This window comes from Erpetoichthys calabaricus, chromosome 8 (genome assembly GCF_900747795.2).
Source record: "Erpetoichthys calabaricus chromosome 8, fErpCal1.3, whole genome shotgun sequence".
NCBI lineage: Eukaryota > Metazoa > Chordata > Cladistia > Polypteriformes > Polypteridae > Erpetoichthys > Erpetoichthys calabaricus.
Window position 1 is genome coordinate 98,471,751 of NC_041401.2, and position 20,371 is coordinate 98,492,121.

The window sequence follows — 20,371 nt, forward strand, 5'->3', positions numbered from 1 at the left end:
AGTCTTACACAGTGTGTTGCCTTCCAGGTGCACAGATGGGAGACGTCCCTGAAAGGGTTCATATGCCCTTGGACAGAGCAGGGGTGGATCCAGTTGTCATTGTCCATGTTTGAAACAAATGACATTCATAGGGGCAGTCTGTAAGTTCTGCAATCCAAATTCAAAAAGTTAGGTGCCAGGCTGAAGAGCAGAACTGACAAGGAAGACTTCTCCGAAGTTCTGCCTGTGCCATGTGCCAGGTAAGACTGAGGAGATCATAAGGCTTAGCGAGTGGCAAAAATCTTGGTGTAGGGTAGAAGGGTATGGGTTTATGGGGCATTAGGACTCCTTTTGGAAAAGTTGGGACCTGTTCTGCCGTGATGGGTTACTTCTGAACTGGAGGTGCACCAATGTCTTGGGGAGGAATATAAGTAGGTTAGTTGAGGATAGTTTAAACTAGGCTGTGGGGGGAGGGAGTTTAGGACAGGCCAGGAGGAACAAAAAATAGTGTAAAAATAAAAATATATAGTAATGGAAATTCTAACCCGATGCAAAAGTAAAATTAATAAAACGTTAAAAAGAGATTGCCTTAATGCTAGAAGTATCAAAAATAAGTGAATTAGAGTTGTATGTAGTGATGCATAATTATGATAGCAATAACAGAAACCTGGCTAAATAACTAAGATAGGGATAAATATAACACAGAGGAATGCACTTTTTTAGGAAGGATAGACAGAACAGAAAAGGAGCTGGGGATGACTGTTTATGTCAAACAGAATTTAAATACAAGTCCTATTCAGTTGGACGATGAAGTGAGGACATGTGGCTTCGCCTGGTCACTGATTTTTGTCCCAGTTGAAGCACCAATGGGAGGGAGGGGAAACCTGTCTGGATTTAGTATTTTGTAATAATCAGGATAAAATTGAGGCTGTAAGGGTTATTGAACCACTAGGGTCAAGTGGCCATAATATAATACAGTTCTCAGTGTTTTGTAAGAGTGTGGATGCAAAGACTAAAACTGGTAAGTTTAACTTTCGTAGTGCAAAGTTTGAGCAGATGTTTCATTCATTCATTCATTATGTTTGTCAAATGTTTGTGATTGCTTTCAAGTATTTAGGAAACAATTCTTAAAACTATTACAGCTTAATAAATTTAAAGCTGCACTGTATTTTGCTTCTATGTAGAAGTACTTTTTTATTTGATTTAGCTTGTGTGTAATTTAGTTAGTACTCTCTTTGAAAGCAGTTTATCATTTTCAGTGTCTCCTCTATGGCAGCATATAACCTGCTAAACAGTTATTTTTCATATATATAGTTAAGGCAACAGTTGGTGTATCTGTTGTTGCTTCTGTTTCATGAATCGGTCACATTAGGTTTGAATCTCATGCTCAGTTGTCTTTATAGTGGTTTTATGTTCTTGTTCATGTGCAAGTGTCTAGTACTGCTGGTATTGCTCCAGCATCCTCAAAGACATGATGTTCAGTTGATTTGTGATTCTAAATAGGCCCCTTGTGAGTTGTCTGGTGCCCCATCTGGGGCTGCTTTCTGTGTCGTGCTTACTACTATCAGATTCTAGCCCCCTGTAACCCTGAGTTGAGTTTAACAGGTTTTAGGATACTATGTTAACTTTGTTTATTCTGGAGAAAAATATTTTAGCAAATGATACATTTTTTTGATCTCCAGCAAGAAGAACTTGTAACTACTAACTCTTACTACAGATGCAGTAAGATTTGTTTTTCTTGTTGGAGGGTTAGTAGTTGCTTTACTCCAAAACTACTATGACAGTTGTTTCAAGCACAAGAGACAGACAGGAAGGGGTATGGTAGGACAGATAGCTAGAGGAAACGTTTTGCCAAGAATTATTTCATGTTTAGAGTCTTCCTGTCTTCTGTGATGCACCTTTTCCTTCCTGTTGTCAGAGCCAAAGTCAGCAAAAGCTCTCTGCTGTTATAACAAAAGCCTTGTGTTTATTGTTTTGGTTGTTTCCATGTGTCTTTTGTCTGATAAATATATTTTCTGACCTTTTCCTGCTTGGCCCTACACTTTAAGAAAGTCACTGAATTAACAAAATACGTAGCACTGGCATATAGTATGTAAAGCACCATTTTATTTTACTTTTTTAGTTATGTTTTTAATTTTATTCATTTATGTTTTAATGTTTGTAGAGAAAAGCCAAGCAAAATGACACATTTTATTGGCTAACTAAAAAGAATACAATATGCAAGCTTTCGAGGCAACTCAGGCCCCTTCTTCAGGCAACATGTAATGAAGAAGGGGCCTGAGTTGCCTCGAAAGCTTGCATATTGTAATCTTTTTAGTTAGCCAATAAAAGGTGTCATTTTGCTTGGCTTTTCTCTACATTCATAATGGCTAAACACGGTACAACACCCTGTTTTAATGTTTTAAATTTTATCCTTTTCTTTATCCTTCCTGTTCAGAGTAAGATAAATGAGTGTTTACAATGCATGTGTCATTAGATTTTTTTAATTTTATTTTTATTGTAAAGGTCAGTTGCTTTAGTCATTTTGCTATGTTTACTTGATACTGCTTCAGTCACACAAATGGTCCATAAACTGCCGTGTACCTTTTTATTTGTGCAGTAATCCAACTAATCCAATTTAAAGTCCATTTGGAAATTTTTAGATTGCTGTATGATGCTATGAAAATATTTTAAGATTCTGCCCTATCAAATACTCTTTGATAGGACAGAATGTAGTCTATGATTATTATTACTTTCATGTTTAATATTTTTTATATATGATTTTATAAGCCGATTGGGAAGTGGATGTACAATTTAAACAGATTGTTATTTTTATGGTAATTGTTACATATGCATAATAGAACTATTTTACATTACAGCGAGTAATTAACCATATTAAAAAATAGTAAAACGTAATAAAGTGAAAGAAAATTATGTTTCATGTTGCATTAGAGGTATTCATTGCTTTATACGTTTTTGTTCTGTTTGGCTTTGAAATTAACTCACAAATAATTTTTAAACTTACACTTTTACTGTAAAACTTAAGTAAAAACAATTTTTTGAATTAACTTTTTGTCAGTATCACATTGAATTTTGATTCCGTGTTTGGACTTACATCATGACAACACAACGTATTATTTCCCCTTGAGTAAATATTGTTTCTTTCTCTCTAATAAATAAACCGACTTTTTTGAATGTTTGTCCCTGTGATTTGTTATTCTAATGGGAAACTGTAAACGTTTTAATACGAATGGCATATCAAGATCTCTTTTGGTGTCTAATGTTATCCGCAGAAGATGTACTACATTACCTTTCTTGTCGTCTTTCCTGTATGCTTGTTTACCTTTCTTGTATGCTGTTTCAGCATAGTCTATTGATACACATTTAACCAATTTGCCATGTAACCGATCGAAAATTTTCGTGTTAATTAGTTTGAGTTCATCGTTTCTCTGTAATAGGATTGCCCGTGTACTCATTTCTTTTGTTGATAACCCTTTGGGCTGAAATTCTTCAATAAGATTTGGACATAATAAGTCTTCTTTTATTGGGAACTTAAAGTAAGGAAAACGTAAAAATTTATAAGAGCTGAGAGTGCAGGAACTGTTTCTGACAAAAGCATTCACACAAATGAGAGGTGAGAAGACTGTGGGCTTGGTTGAAAAATGGTTGAGAGGAGGGCTAGACTTGAAAATTCTCTTGGCAAAAGTCTTGTCTCAAGACTTTCTTTTATAATAGAGAGATACATATGTATCTTTTTTTACTTAGGACCACACAATAAGAAATTAACATGTTTACTTCTAAAAGACACTTCAACGTTAGGCTTATATGTAAAAACACAGCGTATGTTTACTTGGTGATTACATCAGTATTTGTTAACAATTATTTGACTTTCAATATACAGGTAAAATTCCATTACAACGAACTCCCAGGGACCTCAAAATATTTCGTTGTAATGAAAATTTTGTTGTAATGAGATTCTGTATTTGTTGCTATAGTGCTTTCTTTAAGTTGCGCTCAGGCATTTGTAATCATTTCAATAGCTTCTTTCGCGTTAATTTTAATCTCCTGCTGCCTACAAGTTATGCTGATGAGAAATTTTCTCAGCATTTCTTTGCGATAATATACTTTCAGGGTGCGAATGATGCCCAAATCCAATGGCTGAAGCGCTGCCATGCAATTGGGTGGGAGGAATTCAACTCGAACATTATCTAAATGTAGAAGCATGTTGTGGGCAGCACAGTTATGAACCAGAAGCCGAATCATCCTTTTTTTTTTTTTTCTTCATATTGTGAGGTTTCTGAACTCTTTTGAGACCCCCCCCCCCAAAACCCCCCCCCCCCACTCCCCACCCAACGGGAACGACACGCTGAAGTGCGTCCCGAAGCCCAATTGCCGCGTCTGTGGAAGCTTGTTTGACCGTTGCCGTGCAGAGTGACAACAGGCTCATAGTGCTGCAGTGAAGCGACACAGAAGCAAATCATAAAAGATCGGGGTCGCGCTATAAGTCCCTGTCTTGCACCCTAAAACACGAGGCTGAGTCTTGGTACTTTAGCAAAACCAGCTTTATTCAGCTTGAAACAGGAACGGCAAACTTATTTATTGTAGTGTGATCTGCCACTCTGCTATACACCGACACAGCAGATCAGTGATCAAGTTACCTGCATTTACAATGTTCCTTGCATATCACCCATCGATATCTTTTCAGTTTGCTTTGGCAGAGAGACGCAGCATAGCTGAGAGACTCGGCACAGCTTTGAGCTGGCTGTTGCCCCAGCAACAGATAAACAGTCTTCCATAGACGCAAAGTTTGGACTTCAGGACACTCTTTGGAGTGCTGTCTAGTTGGGGGAGGACCCCAAGAGAGTTTACAAACCTAACATTTTCTTGAACGAGTGCCGCATTAATAGGAATGTTTCTTGAACGTGCATCACTGAACTACATAAAAACTTCTTTTTCAATGTCTTCAAATGCAGCAGTTCACATACGTTTGCAACCTGAGATATCTCTTCTTTTTTTGCTCGGTCTTTCAAGAAAGTTGACAGCATTGATAGCAAAATTCCAAATTTGCTGGCAATGTCTTTTTTCTTTTTGCCGCAATCGAGAGCTGCAAAAAATGTAGTTTTTTTTTCTAATATGAACTGTTATTATTTTTTTTGTGTCTGCAATTTCTATAGGAGGATGACAATGAGTTAAATTCTAATGGATGTCTTTCAAATGTTGACGAGCGATAAGCAAAAGTTATCACTGAAATCCACAGGAAACAAAAAAAGGCAAAAAAAAAAAAAAAAACTACGAGGAAAGTTCGAAGAAAGAAAAAAATTTACAATGTTTCTGTTTGGGGGATTGTTATGCATAACTGAGCTGCGGCCTCAGAACTAACTGCTCTGTGGAGGATTCATTCAGGCATTTCAGGGTCTTTTGGGCACTTTGTTGTAATGAAAGTATCTGCTGAATGTACTTTGTAGTAACGAGATTTCTATAGACTCGCGTCATAGGGGGAAGCTGTCAGGACCATAAAAACACTTCATTGTAATGAAAATTTCGTTGTAAAGATATTCGTTGTAACGGAATTTTATTTGTATATAAAAACACCAGTGAAAAAGAAAACTGAACTAAGTGAAATTAGACCTTTTTACAATTAGGAAAAACAAAACCAGCCCCTCCCTCACATGTTAAATTAACAATTACTGTAATATACCCACTGCAATTTACTTGAATGGCTTCCTCAATAAATATGTTTTAGTTTTAAATATATGTGTTATAACTTTAGCACAGTTTTATTTGTGAGCTTTCTGATGCTGTCTGTTTCTAAATCTGATCCTGCACCTGTAGTATGTGGTGTCTTCAACCAAATGAATTTGGAAAGAACTATGATAAATTTCCTCAGTATATTCCTTGTTCCATTCAGAAATAACAAACTGTACCTACTCTATTCAAATGTTGAAGATATCCGTAAGTGTAAACTACTGGCACCTTTGGGCGGATCTGACTACAACCTGATTCAAGCCTGTTTTTAGATAGCAACCAGGGTATTGAGGAAGGGTTGCCTGGAGGATGAAATAGCTCTGAATTATTTCTGCCAAATGAAGTGATGTATAAGTCACATGGGGGTGATTTTGAGGGGGTTGGACACTGCATCACAGGCTATATTAACTTTGGTGTCAACACAAAAGTGGTATTCCCAAATATAGTGCATTGCTTTCCAAACAACAATCCCTTGATTTCAAAGGAGTTAAAAACATTTTCCCCATACTGTAGGGACAATAAGGTTCTTTCTGTCTATTTATGGGACAGTAATTCTTTATAGTCTGGAGACAGGCCCTTGGTCACACAATGAAGGTCTAATTGTTGATTACTATCTGTGAGATGAGCCTGAAAACCTCACTGAATTCTGGCTTAACTAAATTTGGCATTTTACTGAAAAAGTGAGCTCACATGTAACAAGGGTTGACTGTGCAAGTGGCCACAGATAAATTGCTGTGTTGATACCTCTAACATTCTTTTTTATTTTCACGCAGCCCCGTTTATCACTTAATTTTATGACACCTGGTTTTAAACACACCGTCTCCTTATGGCCATCTCCCCTCCACTTTTTTCCACAAAATATTCTAATAAAGTGATTTGACAGGTACACCAATTAAGTATGGATTATGAGTATTTATATGTAAGGTGTTGTTAAACATCTGCTAAACCTAAAAGTGTGGAGAAATGGCCAATGCAAATCATTTGTTACTGTGTGTCAGTAATATTCAGGATCTGGTCCAGGATTCTTTTTCATGTTAACAAGCTTGCATTATAGAGTGCCTTGTAAAATTATTTAGACCTTACATAAGTGTTCAGATTTTGATAAATTAAACAAATGTATATTATGATTTTTGTCCAGGTTGACGTTCTTAAATGCTCAAAATGTGTGTATTCCTGAGTAGGATGTTAGATATATGCTAGCAATTATGTTAAATCAAAATATTCAACAAAAATCACATACTTTGTGCAAATTAAAGCTTTTTTTGTTGGTCACATGTAATGTTGTTGGAGGTGAGTTTTGTCTATTTTTCTTGGAAGGCTTCTGACAGCTCTTTTTGTTTTGGTTTTAATTTATTGACTGCAACTTCGCCTTGTTGCATGGATTCTTGCTAGAGCTGAATTCAGTACAATGACTAAGCTATTTAAACAATGGTGCTATATGGAGCTTAGAGGGGAATAAATTTATATCAGCGTTTAGCTGATTGCAAAATGTTTTCATGCATCTTGGCATTATTATTTCTCATACATCTAGTCTTTCAAGTAATGGCATCTTATTTGCCGTGCTGCCTTGCAGCCTTTTATAAAGACTACACTTGTATGGAAGCACAGTGATGAAGTGAATCTTCACATTTCCTTGGTATATATGAAGTTTTAAAAGTAAATGTACCAAAATGGCACAAATAAAAAGCTGACCTTGGCCAGATTGACTGTGGAACAGCTTGCATTTTTAAGCCCATATGACAGTAATCTCTAGTCATAGTCAAGGGAAATCCCAGATTTACAGTCACTGGGACATTTTACCTCTAATTGATCTCATTGTTTAATAAACGGGTGCTTTTCGTACTCTCATTTAGAAAAGTGCAGTAGCAGAAAATTTATATTCATAAGAATTTTAGAAATATTCATATTGTTGTAGCGTTTAAGTTCTTAACTCTCATTTCCTATTAACCTTTTACTGTGGGGTTTCTGCCATAATTGTGTCATATTAACATCAATTAACAATGAGCAGAGTAGATACCAATGGCTTAATTTATAAATGGTACATATGCACAAAAACTGCATTCCCTACATTTTACACAAAAGTTGGGATTTTATTTAAAAAGCAAAAAAAAAAATACACACACACATTCCTGACTAGAAAAAAATCATATCTCTGAAAATGTAACTTATACAGACACACATTGTCAAGGTAAGCTACAAAAATTTAAAAATGATGACACTAGTGCAAAAGTATGTAAGTAAAGAAAATGTCACATTGAAGTAGTTGCCTATAATACTTTGATGCACTGCTCAATGTATGTTGTTTCAGGCTTGAACAATATGATTAAATTTGTTGAAATTTCTTTGTAACATTGTTAGGAGACTTTATTATGTCCGTGTTTGCAGGACCACATCAATGAGCACACTGGCAAAACATGAGAGGAGACTTTATTATGTCCGTGTTTGCAGGACCACATCAATGAGCACACTGGCAAAACATGAGGCACAGGGTGCACTAGAGACATTTGGGCTGATGGCACTTGGGCAGGCATGGGAAAAGCTTTTGGTATACAATCAAAATGCAGATAATGTAGCACATGTTAATGACAAACATTAACTTTAAAGTTACAAGATCCAAGAAATTGTTTAATTATAAAAATTTTTTTTTTTTTTTTGAAAGCTGTTTGGACACAATGCTCAAACACCAGTGAGAGTAATGTTAAAACACAGTGGATATGCTATGACATTGTCTAGTCACGAATGTTAAGCTGCTTGCATCTGAATAAACTGTTAATATCAATGGCGATATTGGATGTTGCAAAAACGCTTTCATACTTGTTTTTAGAAGGTATGCTATTGGAGTTTCCAGAACTCTGGCTCGTGACATTTCACATTCCCATTTCAATGCGTTCATGTGAGCTTCCTGTTGGATTTTTGGGAAAAACACTTGATTTATTATGGGCCTGCAAAAGAAGGAATTATAGGTAAACTACATTTTTTTGTGAAAGTAAATAACAAACTAAGTATATTTAAAGGTGTAGAGTGTTGAGGTCAGAAAACTTTCTTCTTTCACTTTAGTATAGAGCGCTTTTAATTTATGCACAGAATCAGAGTCACACCCTAAGTTCCACATTCAGGGGTGCCACTGCTAACCAAACCCATCGCTGATAAAATGAGCTACTGTATGCACAAACTTACATGCTTTAAAAACACACATGCTGGACAAAGGCAAAGAAGTAACAAAAAACATACACAGTTACCCCTCTAAAAGCTGTTCCTGTTCATATGGTAAAAGATTAATTTATTTAGTTTTAGATGATACTGTATGACAACTTACTGTGCTTATACCAGCCAAGTTTATCATCATCTTGTTAACTACACCTCACAAAGGCCAAGATGATATATACTGTATTTCTATGAATAAATCCTACCCTCTGGCTAAAGTTTGCCCACCCCCTGCCCTAAGATCTTCTGCTTCATTACTATGGGAAGGGCCAGAAAAAGAAAAATGTTCATCTTTTATGTATATTAAAATATAATTTGACTGAAATGTCAAATGTCAATGCAGATGTTTAATTTCACTCAGTTCTTAGAAAGTGTAATAATGGTAAGCTTTAATGACATGCTTCATTTGATGCTTCCATCTCTTAACATCGTTGTGTCACCCACCCTTCATCAATATCACCATGTCACTTTCTCCAATGATGGATGTGATGCATTCGTCCAGTGAGAGAATTGACAGTGCCTCCCCATGTCACTGACACTAATCCAGTGGCTAGTATTGTGTGTCTTTCTGTGCCGACATGTACTAATTTCCGTGCTGATTTTCACATGTAAAGATAAACTTGTATAGAGAAATTCATAATCTGTCTTTTATGTATCATTTATAATTTATATTTTGGGTATATACAATTTTTCTGCTTTTTCCATACATGCAGTTTTATAAATGAGGCCCCAGAGCAAGTGACACTTAATACTGAGAGGGTGCAGGTACTTGAGTTTCTTACTAACTAGCATAGGGATGTCGAACTTGGATCCTGGAGGCCTGTAGTGGCTGCCGGTTTTTGATCCAGCCATTTTCTTGATTATTTACTTGATTGATTAAGTAACCAATTACAGCTGCTAATTAAATTAATTTTTTATGTTAAATTTTTACATTAAGTTTGGTTTTTAAGACTCTCAAGGTTTAATTGTTTCTTTCGTCCTCAACCAGCAGTCAAACAATAATGATATGCAAAGCAAGCTAATAGATGACCAGCTAACTCGGGGATCTTAAACTTTAAGTTCCTGGAGGGCCACTGTTCTCACCCAGAACACACCCAGTGCAGTTTCTTTTTTAGAAATGTAAGGCTTGTCAGTGCTTTCATTTTTCCAAATCAGTTGATTTTCTTGTGTCTGAGAACGATATGGTTACTAATTAAGAAAGTGACTGGAATGAAACCCTGCAGTCAAGGCTGTCCCAAATCTGAGTTTGGCACTTGTGTACTAACCAGAACACCTGAAAAAGTGCAATGTAAATTCATCATGGCGATGCAGCTCTTAAATGCCAAGGTAGTAAATCCACAAAATTCTCTACATGTAACACATACTGCTTCCTACATTACAATAAAAAGTAGTTTTGAAATTTTTGGGTCAAGCCTTTCATCGTTCTGTTTATTATGCCTACAACTTCTTTCATATACTGTAATTATTATTAGGATTATTACAATTAAGGGTACAAACTCCACATGAAAAGATGAAGTAATATGAAAATTAACAAAAGCTGATAACTTAAAACTACAGCAAAAATAAAAATATTTGTAAATTTCTTGTGAATATAAATCTCACACAATTTCTTTTTATTAAGCACAGAACAAGAGAAGAAACTAAGACCACCCAATTAATTAATGAGATCAATTAGAGGTAAAATGACTCACTGATTGTGAAACTGCCAGCAACACAACCCTTTAGACACAGGGGATCCACAGATCTAGCAGTGGAAAGCTACAATATGGGATGGCAATAAGATACAATTATGAAGTGTTAGCAGTCTGACGAGAGTTGGATTAAATCTGCCAAAGAAGAATCGGCAAAAATGATCCATAAATGTGTAAACTTAGATTCTGCTTGCCTAGAATAGCCTTATAATGTTGTTAATGTAAGGAATTTAAATACTGTACTTCAAGCAATCATTCTTATTTTTTTATTTTAAATTACTAGTTTTCATGTTATATGTGAATATGAAAACTTTACCCGAGTACTTTGTAAGACATTCTATGCGCGCCTGCAGAGCTTACAGGGAGTCACACAAGATTTTTTGCTAAATTATAAACCCATTTAACCAGGTGTCTGATTTTATTCTAAACCTAATTTGCTTTTTCAATGTCAGAAAGGCTTATTTTGCCTGCTTTCAAAATCAGTTCTATAAAATTAATAAACTTGGAATTAAAGTTTTGAATTTTTTTCTTATATTTTTATACTCTCATAGTCAGGCTTATTTTGCCTACTTTCAAAATCGATTCTATAAAATTTAATAAACTTTTTTATAGTTTATACTAAAAATTTGAATTCTACTGATCATCTGTAACACACGAGTTTTTTCTTTTCCCAATATTCTGTTCCGTTTCCTCTTTTCTGCATGTCTTCTGATGGCACCGGGCGATCTAGGTATGACGGCCATTTTGATGTCGGCAGCTGGACTCCCTGTGCGCTTCATGCATGCGCCACAGCCTACTACGCAAGCCTCTGGCAAGCACGCCAAAAAGCAGCGCTCCGTTAAGAGGGCAAACAAGCAGTCCAGGAAAGGTAGTGACTTCCAAGTTGGTTTTTTTTGTATTTTTTTTTTTTTTGTATTTTTTTTTTACTTTATAGTCCCTCTATTTGTCAGTGATTACAGCTCAAACAAACATGAAATATATTTGTAATATTTGATATATTGCTTAATTTATAATAAAACTGCTTTTTATTCGGCTTAATCAAAGTATGTATCTGACCACTGAAATATGCAATTGTCATGTAACATGTAACACCTTGAATGTCACAGTGCAAGGTTTGGCTACATGTTGAAGTGAATACCTATGGGGGGAAAGAAGTAACTTTTAAACTTTGCAAGCATAAATGCTTCAGATTAATTCTTAATTTACTGGATTATCTGCCTTTTTTGGGAAGAATATTACAAAAAATGGTTGGATTTCAGTGCATATGCAAAGGTTATCCTCATTCAATTGTATGGATTTAGATATTGTACTCTCATTTGCTTAACTTTGTCTTACTTTTAAAAATATAATAATATTGAAACTGTAAAGTACTTCTTATTCCTTTTATAAATAGTTTCATAATCAGGGTTGTGGAGTCGGAGTCGGAGACAATTTTGGGTACTTGGAGTCGGAGTCGGCAAAAATGTACCGACTCCTAATAAATTTCAATTGTAACGAGAAAAAAAACACAGCAAGTTCAAATGTCCCATTTCACAAACAATAGTCAAAATTAAGTACTTCTCTGATGTAAGAATAAATCCCAGTGCATAGTTGTGTTACTACCAGTGTGAAGTTCAGCTGAGCTATTATACAACCTGAAATTCACATATTATAATCATTTGAGTGTAAACAAGTGTAATGATGTAGATGTACAGTTGTGCTTGAAAGTTTGTGAACCCTTTAGAATTTTCTATAATTCTGCATAAATATGACCTAAAACATCATTAGATTTTCACTCAAGTCCTAAAAGTAGATAAAGAGAAACCAGTTAAACAAATGAGACAAAAATATTATACTTGGTCATTTATTTATTGAGGAAAATTATCGAATATTACATATTTGTGAGTGGCAAAAGTATATGAACCTTTGCTTTCAGTATCTGGTGTGACCCCCTTTTGCAGCAATAACTGCAACTAAATGTTTCCGGTAACTGTTGGTCAGTCCTGCACACCGGCTTGGAGGAATATGAGATCATTCCTCCATACAGAACAGCTTCAACTCTGGGGTGTTGGTGGGTTTCCTCACATTAACTGCTTGCTTCAGGTCCTTCCACAACATTTCGATTGGATTAAGGTCAGGACTTTGACTTGGCCATTCCAAAACATTAACTTTATTCTTCCTTAACCATTCTTTGGTAGAATGACTTGTGTGCTTAGGGTTGTTGTCTTGCTGCATGACCCACTTTCTCATGAGATTCAGTTCATGGACAGAGGTCCTGACATTTTCCTTTAGAATTCTCTGATATAATTCAGAATTCATTGTTCCATCAATGAAGGCAAGCCATCCTGGCCCAGATGCAGCAAAACAGGCCCAAACCATGATACTACCACCACCATGTTTCACAGATGGGATAAGGTTCTTATGCTGGAATGCAGTGTTTTCCTTTCTCCAAACATAACGCTTTTCATTTAAAACAAAAAGTTCTATTTTGGTCTCATCTGTCCACAAAACATTCTTCCAATAGCCTTCTGGTGTGTCCACATGATCTTCAGCAAACTGCAGACGAGCAGCAATGTGTTTTTTGGAGAGCAGTGGCTTTCTCTTGCAACCCTACTATGCACACCATTGTTGTTTCAGTGTTCTTCTGATGGTGGACTCATGAACATGAACATTAGCCAATGTGAGAGAGGCCTTCAGTTGCTTAGAAGTTACATTGGGGTCCTTTGTGACCTTGCCGACTATTACACGCCTTGCTCTTGGAGTGTTCTTTGTTGGTCGACCACTCCTAGGGAGGGTAACAATGGTCTTGAATTTCCTCCATTCGTACACAATCTGTCTGACTGTGGAATGGTGATGTCCAAACTCTTTAGAGATGGTTTTGTAACCTTTTCCAGACTGATGAGCATCAACAACTCTTTTTCTGAGGTCCTCAGAAATCTCCTTTGTTCGTGCCATGATACACTTCCACAAACATGTATTGTGAAGAGCAGACTTTGATAGATCCCTGTTCTTTAAATAACACAGGGTGCCCACTCACACCTGATTGTCATCCCATTGATTGAAAACACCTGACTCGAATTTCACCTTCAAACTAACTGCTAATCCTAGAGGTTCACATACTTTTCCCACTCACAAATATGTAATATTTGATCATTTTTCTTAATAAATAAATGACCAAGTATAATATTTTGTCTCATTTGTTTAACTGGTTTCTCTTTATCTACTTTTAGGACTTGAGTGAAAATCTGATGATGTTTTAGGTCATATTTATGCAGAAATATAGAGAATTCTAAAGGGTTCACAAACTTTCAAGCACAACTGTAGGGATGTGCTGTGGCCTGATGTGTGTTCAGGGGTTCTATCTGCACTCTCCACATATGCTGCCACCCAGGACTGAACATTAGCATAACTTTGCACACCCACCTGTTCTAGAAGATTTTGAAATTAAAAAAGAACAGATTCTATGTATTGTGACAGATAATGCTACTAATATGTTAAGCACAATGAGAAAATGAATAAAATAGATGGAGAAAGTGACAAACAGATATTAGAGGAAGACAGTCTGCAAGTACTGGAGAAAGTGAAATCAAAGAGAATAGTGACATTTTGGATGACTTTGCTGAAGAAGCATCTAAGCTTACTTCTATTCAACATATGCATTGTGCTGTTCATACTCTAGAACTTGCAATAACAGATGGATTGAAAGATCGTCATGCAGCTACTCTAATTGGCAAATTGAGACAAGTAACTGTTGCAGCCAGGACTCCTAAAACAGATGCCATTTTGAAAAGATGTTCAGGAAAAGGAGCCATTTTGGATCAAACAACATGCTGGGGAAGCACTTATTTGATGGTAAAGCATTTGCTTGAACTAAAAGACTTTGTTGAGGAACTGGACAATGAAAATGTTTTATTACTGAAAGCCAAGTAAAAGAACTGGAAAGTCTACTTTCTTACCCCTTTACTGTCACCAAGAGGTTGCAATATGCAGATTTAACACATGGTAAATTTTTCTTGGAATGGAAGAGCTTGATATATTGCCTGAGTAAAAGTGGAGGGTTAATAGTTGATGGCATCGTACCTTCAATAAAGAAAGAGAGTGTCTCTTACTGGATAATCAAATCTTGTTAGCTGCTATTTATGTTGATCCAATGAACCAAATTTTGTTGAGCAGTGACCAGATTGCTAATGGAAAAAAGGCACTGTATGATGTAGCAGTTCATATCAAGGGCTTATTACTACCTGAAACACCACCACTGGATGAAGCTATAAGCACTGGTAACTCAGGATCATCCTCTTCAAATGAAGAATTAGACTTTGATTCCTATTTGGACAAAACGGAAGTTTCAAAAGCAAACCAACGTCACCTATGCGTGAAAGATAAACGACAAGTAAAAATCAAAATAAAGAGATTCCAGCTGGAGTTTTTTTTAAAGAATTAAAAGGTAGCTGCAAAGTATGATCACTCATCGAAACTGGACTGTAGAAGAAGCCATCCTTGTTGATCCAGAGATTATTAGTGATGTGGCTAGAACTGTAAAAGCAATGCCACCCACCCAATTCAGTCTTGAAAGACTGTTTTCAGCTCTAAAAATAATCGGGTCAGATTTAAGAGCTTCTATGAAAGAGGATCTGGCAGAAGCAATTCTGTTTATTAGAACATGGCATTGAGTTAATTTTGGATTGAATTTAACAGCTATTCTACTCTACAACTGTATGCTAAGTTTAATGTATAAACTGTTTTTTGTTCATGTAGTTAAGCTTTGTTTTTGTTTTAAAACTACCAAAGAATCTGGTTTATATCTGGTAGTTCCTGTTCCTAATTTTTATGCATGCACTACTTTATAGCCACTTGATAAAAACAATAAATAAAACCTTATTGTTTTCATTTTTTTGTTTAACTGGCCAATATGGTAGAGAGTCAGCCCCCTAGCCAGTAGTTATGTGGTTAAATGATGTGTATGTTGCCTTCCTTCAATCAACTTGGAAAATACATCCATCCATCCATTGTCCAACCCGTTGAATCCGAACACAGGGTCACGGGGGTCTGCTGGAGCCAATCCCAGCCAACACAGGGCACAAGGCAGGGAACCAATCCTGGGCAGGATGCCAACCCACCGCAGGGAAAATACATTAGCATATTAAATATAGAGGAGTCAGAAGTACCAGAAACTAAGGAGTCGGAGTCGAAGAATTTATCTACCAACTCCACAGCCCCTGGTAATTAATATGTGGGTAGTATACAAATTTACAGTCATTTTTATTTAACATAGGAGATGCTCAACTGTAGTTAGTGCTGCTGCCTGGGTTCATATCCTTGTGTGTTTTACAGACATTCTAAAAATGTTCACGTTAGCTTAACTGGGAATTCTTAATAGCCTTGAGTGAGTTGATGAGTGGCTGTGTGTGTGTGTCCTGTGGTGGACTAGCTCTCCTTCAGTAGTGTTTCCCATCTTAATAGACTTAAGTTGTTTACAATGGGCATACTCTTTTAGTCTAGAAATAACCTAAGTCACTGTGTGAATTGTAGAAACTGGTATTATTAGACTGTGTCAGAAAGGGTTTTGTATAAATTTTCAACTTGCCTAACAATATATATTGCTCTTCCTTCATAACTTTTATAGATATTACAAAAAGCAGATCTGGTTGATTTTTTTAAAACTGATAATTTACCAAGCCACACTGATAATACAATTGTTAATCAAAAAGTAAAGGTAATTTGAAAATTGTATGGTAACTGCAGTGTACTGAAGCTGATGCAATGGAACACATTGGAGATGGCTTATGGGTAGTTCAAACATGCACAGCACAGCACTCTGCCATTAGTCTAGTTGAAGCCAATGTCATAGGAACATGGACACTCCGCAGCAGGATTGCACTGTTCTTGAACAACGCACCGTAGTGCGATTTCTTTGAGCAGTGGAAGTGAAACCTGCTGACATTCACTGAAGGATTTTGGCTCAGTACATAAGTGAAAACAGCATGACTAAACAAAAAGGTATATGAATAGACAGGTTTAAACCAGGAAGAACATACGTATCTGACGAAGCTCAATTTGATCGACCAACATCTCACACGCAAGCCCACATCAACATGGTGAATGCTTTCATCAGAGAAGACAGGCTTATTATGTAGTCCTCTGTTGCTACACGTTTAGATATCAGATATGGATCTGCACCTGCCACATAGTGCATGATGACTTTGGGTACCATAAAGTTTGCACAAGTCTGCCCAAAGGAGTCCTACTATAGGGTATTGTTTAACAACAGTTATATCCCACAGCAGCACTACTCAAAAATCCTTTTAAGATTTTTAGCAAAGATGGATCTCTCATTTCATTCCAGTAAAGGCAAGTGGAAAAGAGTTGTTTATACAAAAATAATTGGTACCATTCCACTATTTAAAAAATAATAAAAAATTTTCTGTTAAAATAATTGATACTGACAAAGAAATTAGTATCCACTATTCTGTGTTGCACAAAGCAGGCACTTTGCTTTTGATTTAGGACATAACATTATTTGAAAAAAGAAAAAAACAAATGGCATGGACAAAGTTATTGGGACCCCTTGAAAGACATTCTTGGATTATAGCGATATCTCAAGCCGACTACTTAATCTAAATAGGATCACAGAGGTCTTCAATCTTATAATCAGCCAATCACCTTGTTTGAATGGAGCGAAGTACTCACTCAGCAGTGTTGTCACAGTGTGTAGCATCACAGTGAACACTGACAAGAGAGGGAAAAGAAAAATATTGTCTAAGGAGGAAAAGAAGAAGGTAATAGCTAGGAATGGTCAAGGTGAAGGCTACATGACCATCTAGAAAGATCATGTTCCTGTCACCATGGTAGCTAACATTAATAAGTTTAAAGTCTATGGGATAGTAGCCAGCTTCCCTGGACATAGCTGCAATAGGAAACGTCTTCCCAGATTGAACAGAGGAATAATTTGAATGGTGTAAACGAACCAAGTAAAACATCAACACAGATTCAGGCTGAACAAGTTGTACCATCTGTTACTGTCTGAATGAAATTGGGCTCCTTGATAGGAGACCCAGGAAAACCCCAGCTCTGAAAGACTGACACAAAAAAGTCTTACTGGAGTTTGCTAAAATGCATGTTGACCAGTCACAGTCCTTCTGGTAGGATGTCCTAGGACAGATGAAACTAAATTATAACTGTTTGGTAAGCCATAGCAGCTCTATGTTCAGAAAAGACAAAACAGTTCTTGCATATTAAAAAAAAAAAAAAAAAAAAAGCCAGCCCTATTGTAAAATATGGCCAAAGCTCCATGTTGACCTGATTGCATTATGCAGTTTCTGCAGATTTGTAGCTGCACATCATGGTATGAATTTCCCATTTTACCACATCCAAAATGTGTTCCATTGGATTCATATCTGATGACCGGGAAGGCCACTGAAGACCACTAAACTCATTTTGTTTCTGAAAACAGTTTGGTAAACTTTTGCTTTGTGACGTGGTGCATTATTGTGCTGGAAGTAGCCATTAGAAGATGGGTAAATTGTAGCCATGAAGGGATGATGCACATGATCAGCAACAATACTGAAATATTCCGTGGCATTCAAACAGTGATTGATTGGTATTAACAAGCCTAAAATGTGCCAAGAAAACATAACCAAACCATTACACCATCATCACCAGCTTAGTCTGTTAACACAAGGGATGTTGGGTACATGGAGTCATGCTGTTGACACCAGATTCTGACCCTAACATCTGTGTGCCACAATAGGAATTTGATATTCATATATTCATATTCATATCAGTCAGGATTTTTCCAGTCTTCAACCAGTTCCCATTGCAGCCTCAGCTTACTGCTCTTGGCTGGCAGGAGTGGAAACAAATTTTGTCTTCTGTTGCTATAGCCAATCTGCCTCAAGGTTCGACTTGTTGTACATTCTGAGTTGCTTTTATGCTCACCACAGTTGTACAGAATGGCTGTCTCAGTTACTGCTGCCTTTTGGTCAGCTCGAACCAGTCTGGCCTTTCTCCCTCTGATCTTTTTCTTATCAACAAGACATTTCCATCTGCAGAACTGTCACTTACTGCATGATTTTTGTTTTTTGCACCATTCTGTAGGGACTGCAATGCATGAAAATTCCAGGAGATCAACAGTTACAGAAATACTGAAACCAGCCCATCTGGCGCCAACAATCGTGCCACAATTAAAATCATTAAGATTGTCTTTTTTCCTATTTTGGTGTTTGATGTAAACATTAACTTGTGCTCCTGACATGTAGCTGTATAATTTCATACACTGTGATGCTGCCACATGATTGGATGTTTTGATTATGATGAAAATAATTCATTTTGTCTAGAGTAGGACCATCAGTCTTGGTTTTGGAGAACAGGAGTGGCATCAAGATTTTCATTTTCAGTTAATGTCTGAATTAGAAGCCAGTTACTGTTGCTAACACAGTGTGCTTTTGGTGATAAATGTTTGTTCATTATGTAGTTAAAGGATAGGTTCGGTATGTTTCAAGTTGAAGGTCATTTCTTCATTGTCACTGTATCTTAGAGAGAACTGCAGGAATGTCTCCTGGCGCTGGAGTTTATTAGCTGTGATGCATAGCTGCCGGTGAGTCTCAAATGTGGACCCCAGCCTTGGGTTGGCTCAGGGAGCCAGGGTGAAGAGTGGGATACAGTTTGCTTCTGACTCAGGGTGAGTCAGTTGAGGGGCAGCTGGACAGCATGCATGAGTGGGCAAAAGGACAAAGCGACAGGTAGTGTGAGTTGTTATCGAACGTCTGGGTGGTATGGTGGAAGTGGATGCTCAAGGAACCAAAAAGTTCTCTTTAGACCCAACTGACCAGCAGTCAGCGTAAAGTGACTAATTCCATTGTTAATCTTACTATATTGCCATTCATTGTGTTTTTATAAAGTGTATTATGTAGAGATAGGTAAAAGTATTTTAATGAATTATTTTTTTTAGATTTTGCTTTTATGTTTTGTCTTGATTTATTAAGTTGATGGTTATGTGTGGTATCATCATTTTTAACTTGCACAAACAATTATACAATATCATTTTCCATAGAATTGGGACAATTAGGTAATTTCATAGAGGGATTGTTAATATGAATAGGAAGTGTGCAGTAGAAGAGTTGGCTATGAGATCATGAATATGAATCTTGTTAAAGAAAGAAACCACCTCTAACAGCACAATTCAGTAAAAAGGGTGGACAAAAGCTGTTCGTTGCATCTTGATGACTCCTTGGCAAAATGCCTTAGAGGGAGCATTCTTCAAAAGCAGTCTGTTACAGCATTACAGCATGGTCAGAATGATCAGAATGGTCCAAGAAACAAAGAATAGAGGTTAATTTTATAAACTGTTGTATGCATTGATTGACACTGTATGTAAATTCATCTTACTCTGATTGGTTCGTTGGTTTACACCCAAATATTTATATAGAATAAAAGTCTATTATATTATATTCTGGTTCTTCTTATACCTTTTGAGATGAGACACCACCCTTGAAATTTCTGTGCATATAACAATTGTCCATTCTAGTTTATAGGACATCTGCTGATTTCTTAGTCATCTCTTAGTCATCCTTCAGTACATTTAGTATATTACATCAGCCTTTCTTCTGGTACATTCTTTATTTACTTGACCATCTCAGTATATATTTTCCTAAACCAAATCTTATTTTTCAATGTACATTGTGTTGTTCACTTGAACTTTATTTGGTTTCCCACATTTAGTAACCCTTTAGCTATTTCCTTAAGATGAATGCTATGTTACCCTAAAATTATTCTTCCACACTCTATATGAAGTGTAA

At 36.5% G+C, this 20,371-nt stretch overlaps 1 protein-coding gene across 2 annotated transcripts in view; it reads left to right on the top strand.

The window, feature by feature from the left end:
• Positions 1–20,371, top strand: part of dtx2 (deltex 2, E3 ubiquitin ligase) — a 70,359-nt gene that overhangs the window by 38,117 nt on the left and 11,871 nt on the right. Inside the window, exon 4 of one of the 2 annotated variants that reach the window (XM_028807128.2) lies at positions 11,329–11,466. The exons of the other annotated variant lie outside the window; for it this stretch is intronic. Coding sequence (XP_028662961.1) covers positions 11,329–11,466 — 138 coding nt within the window. The remainder of the gene's footprint in view (positions 1–11,328; positions 11,467–20,371) is intronic. 2 annotated transcript variants of the gene reach the window in all.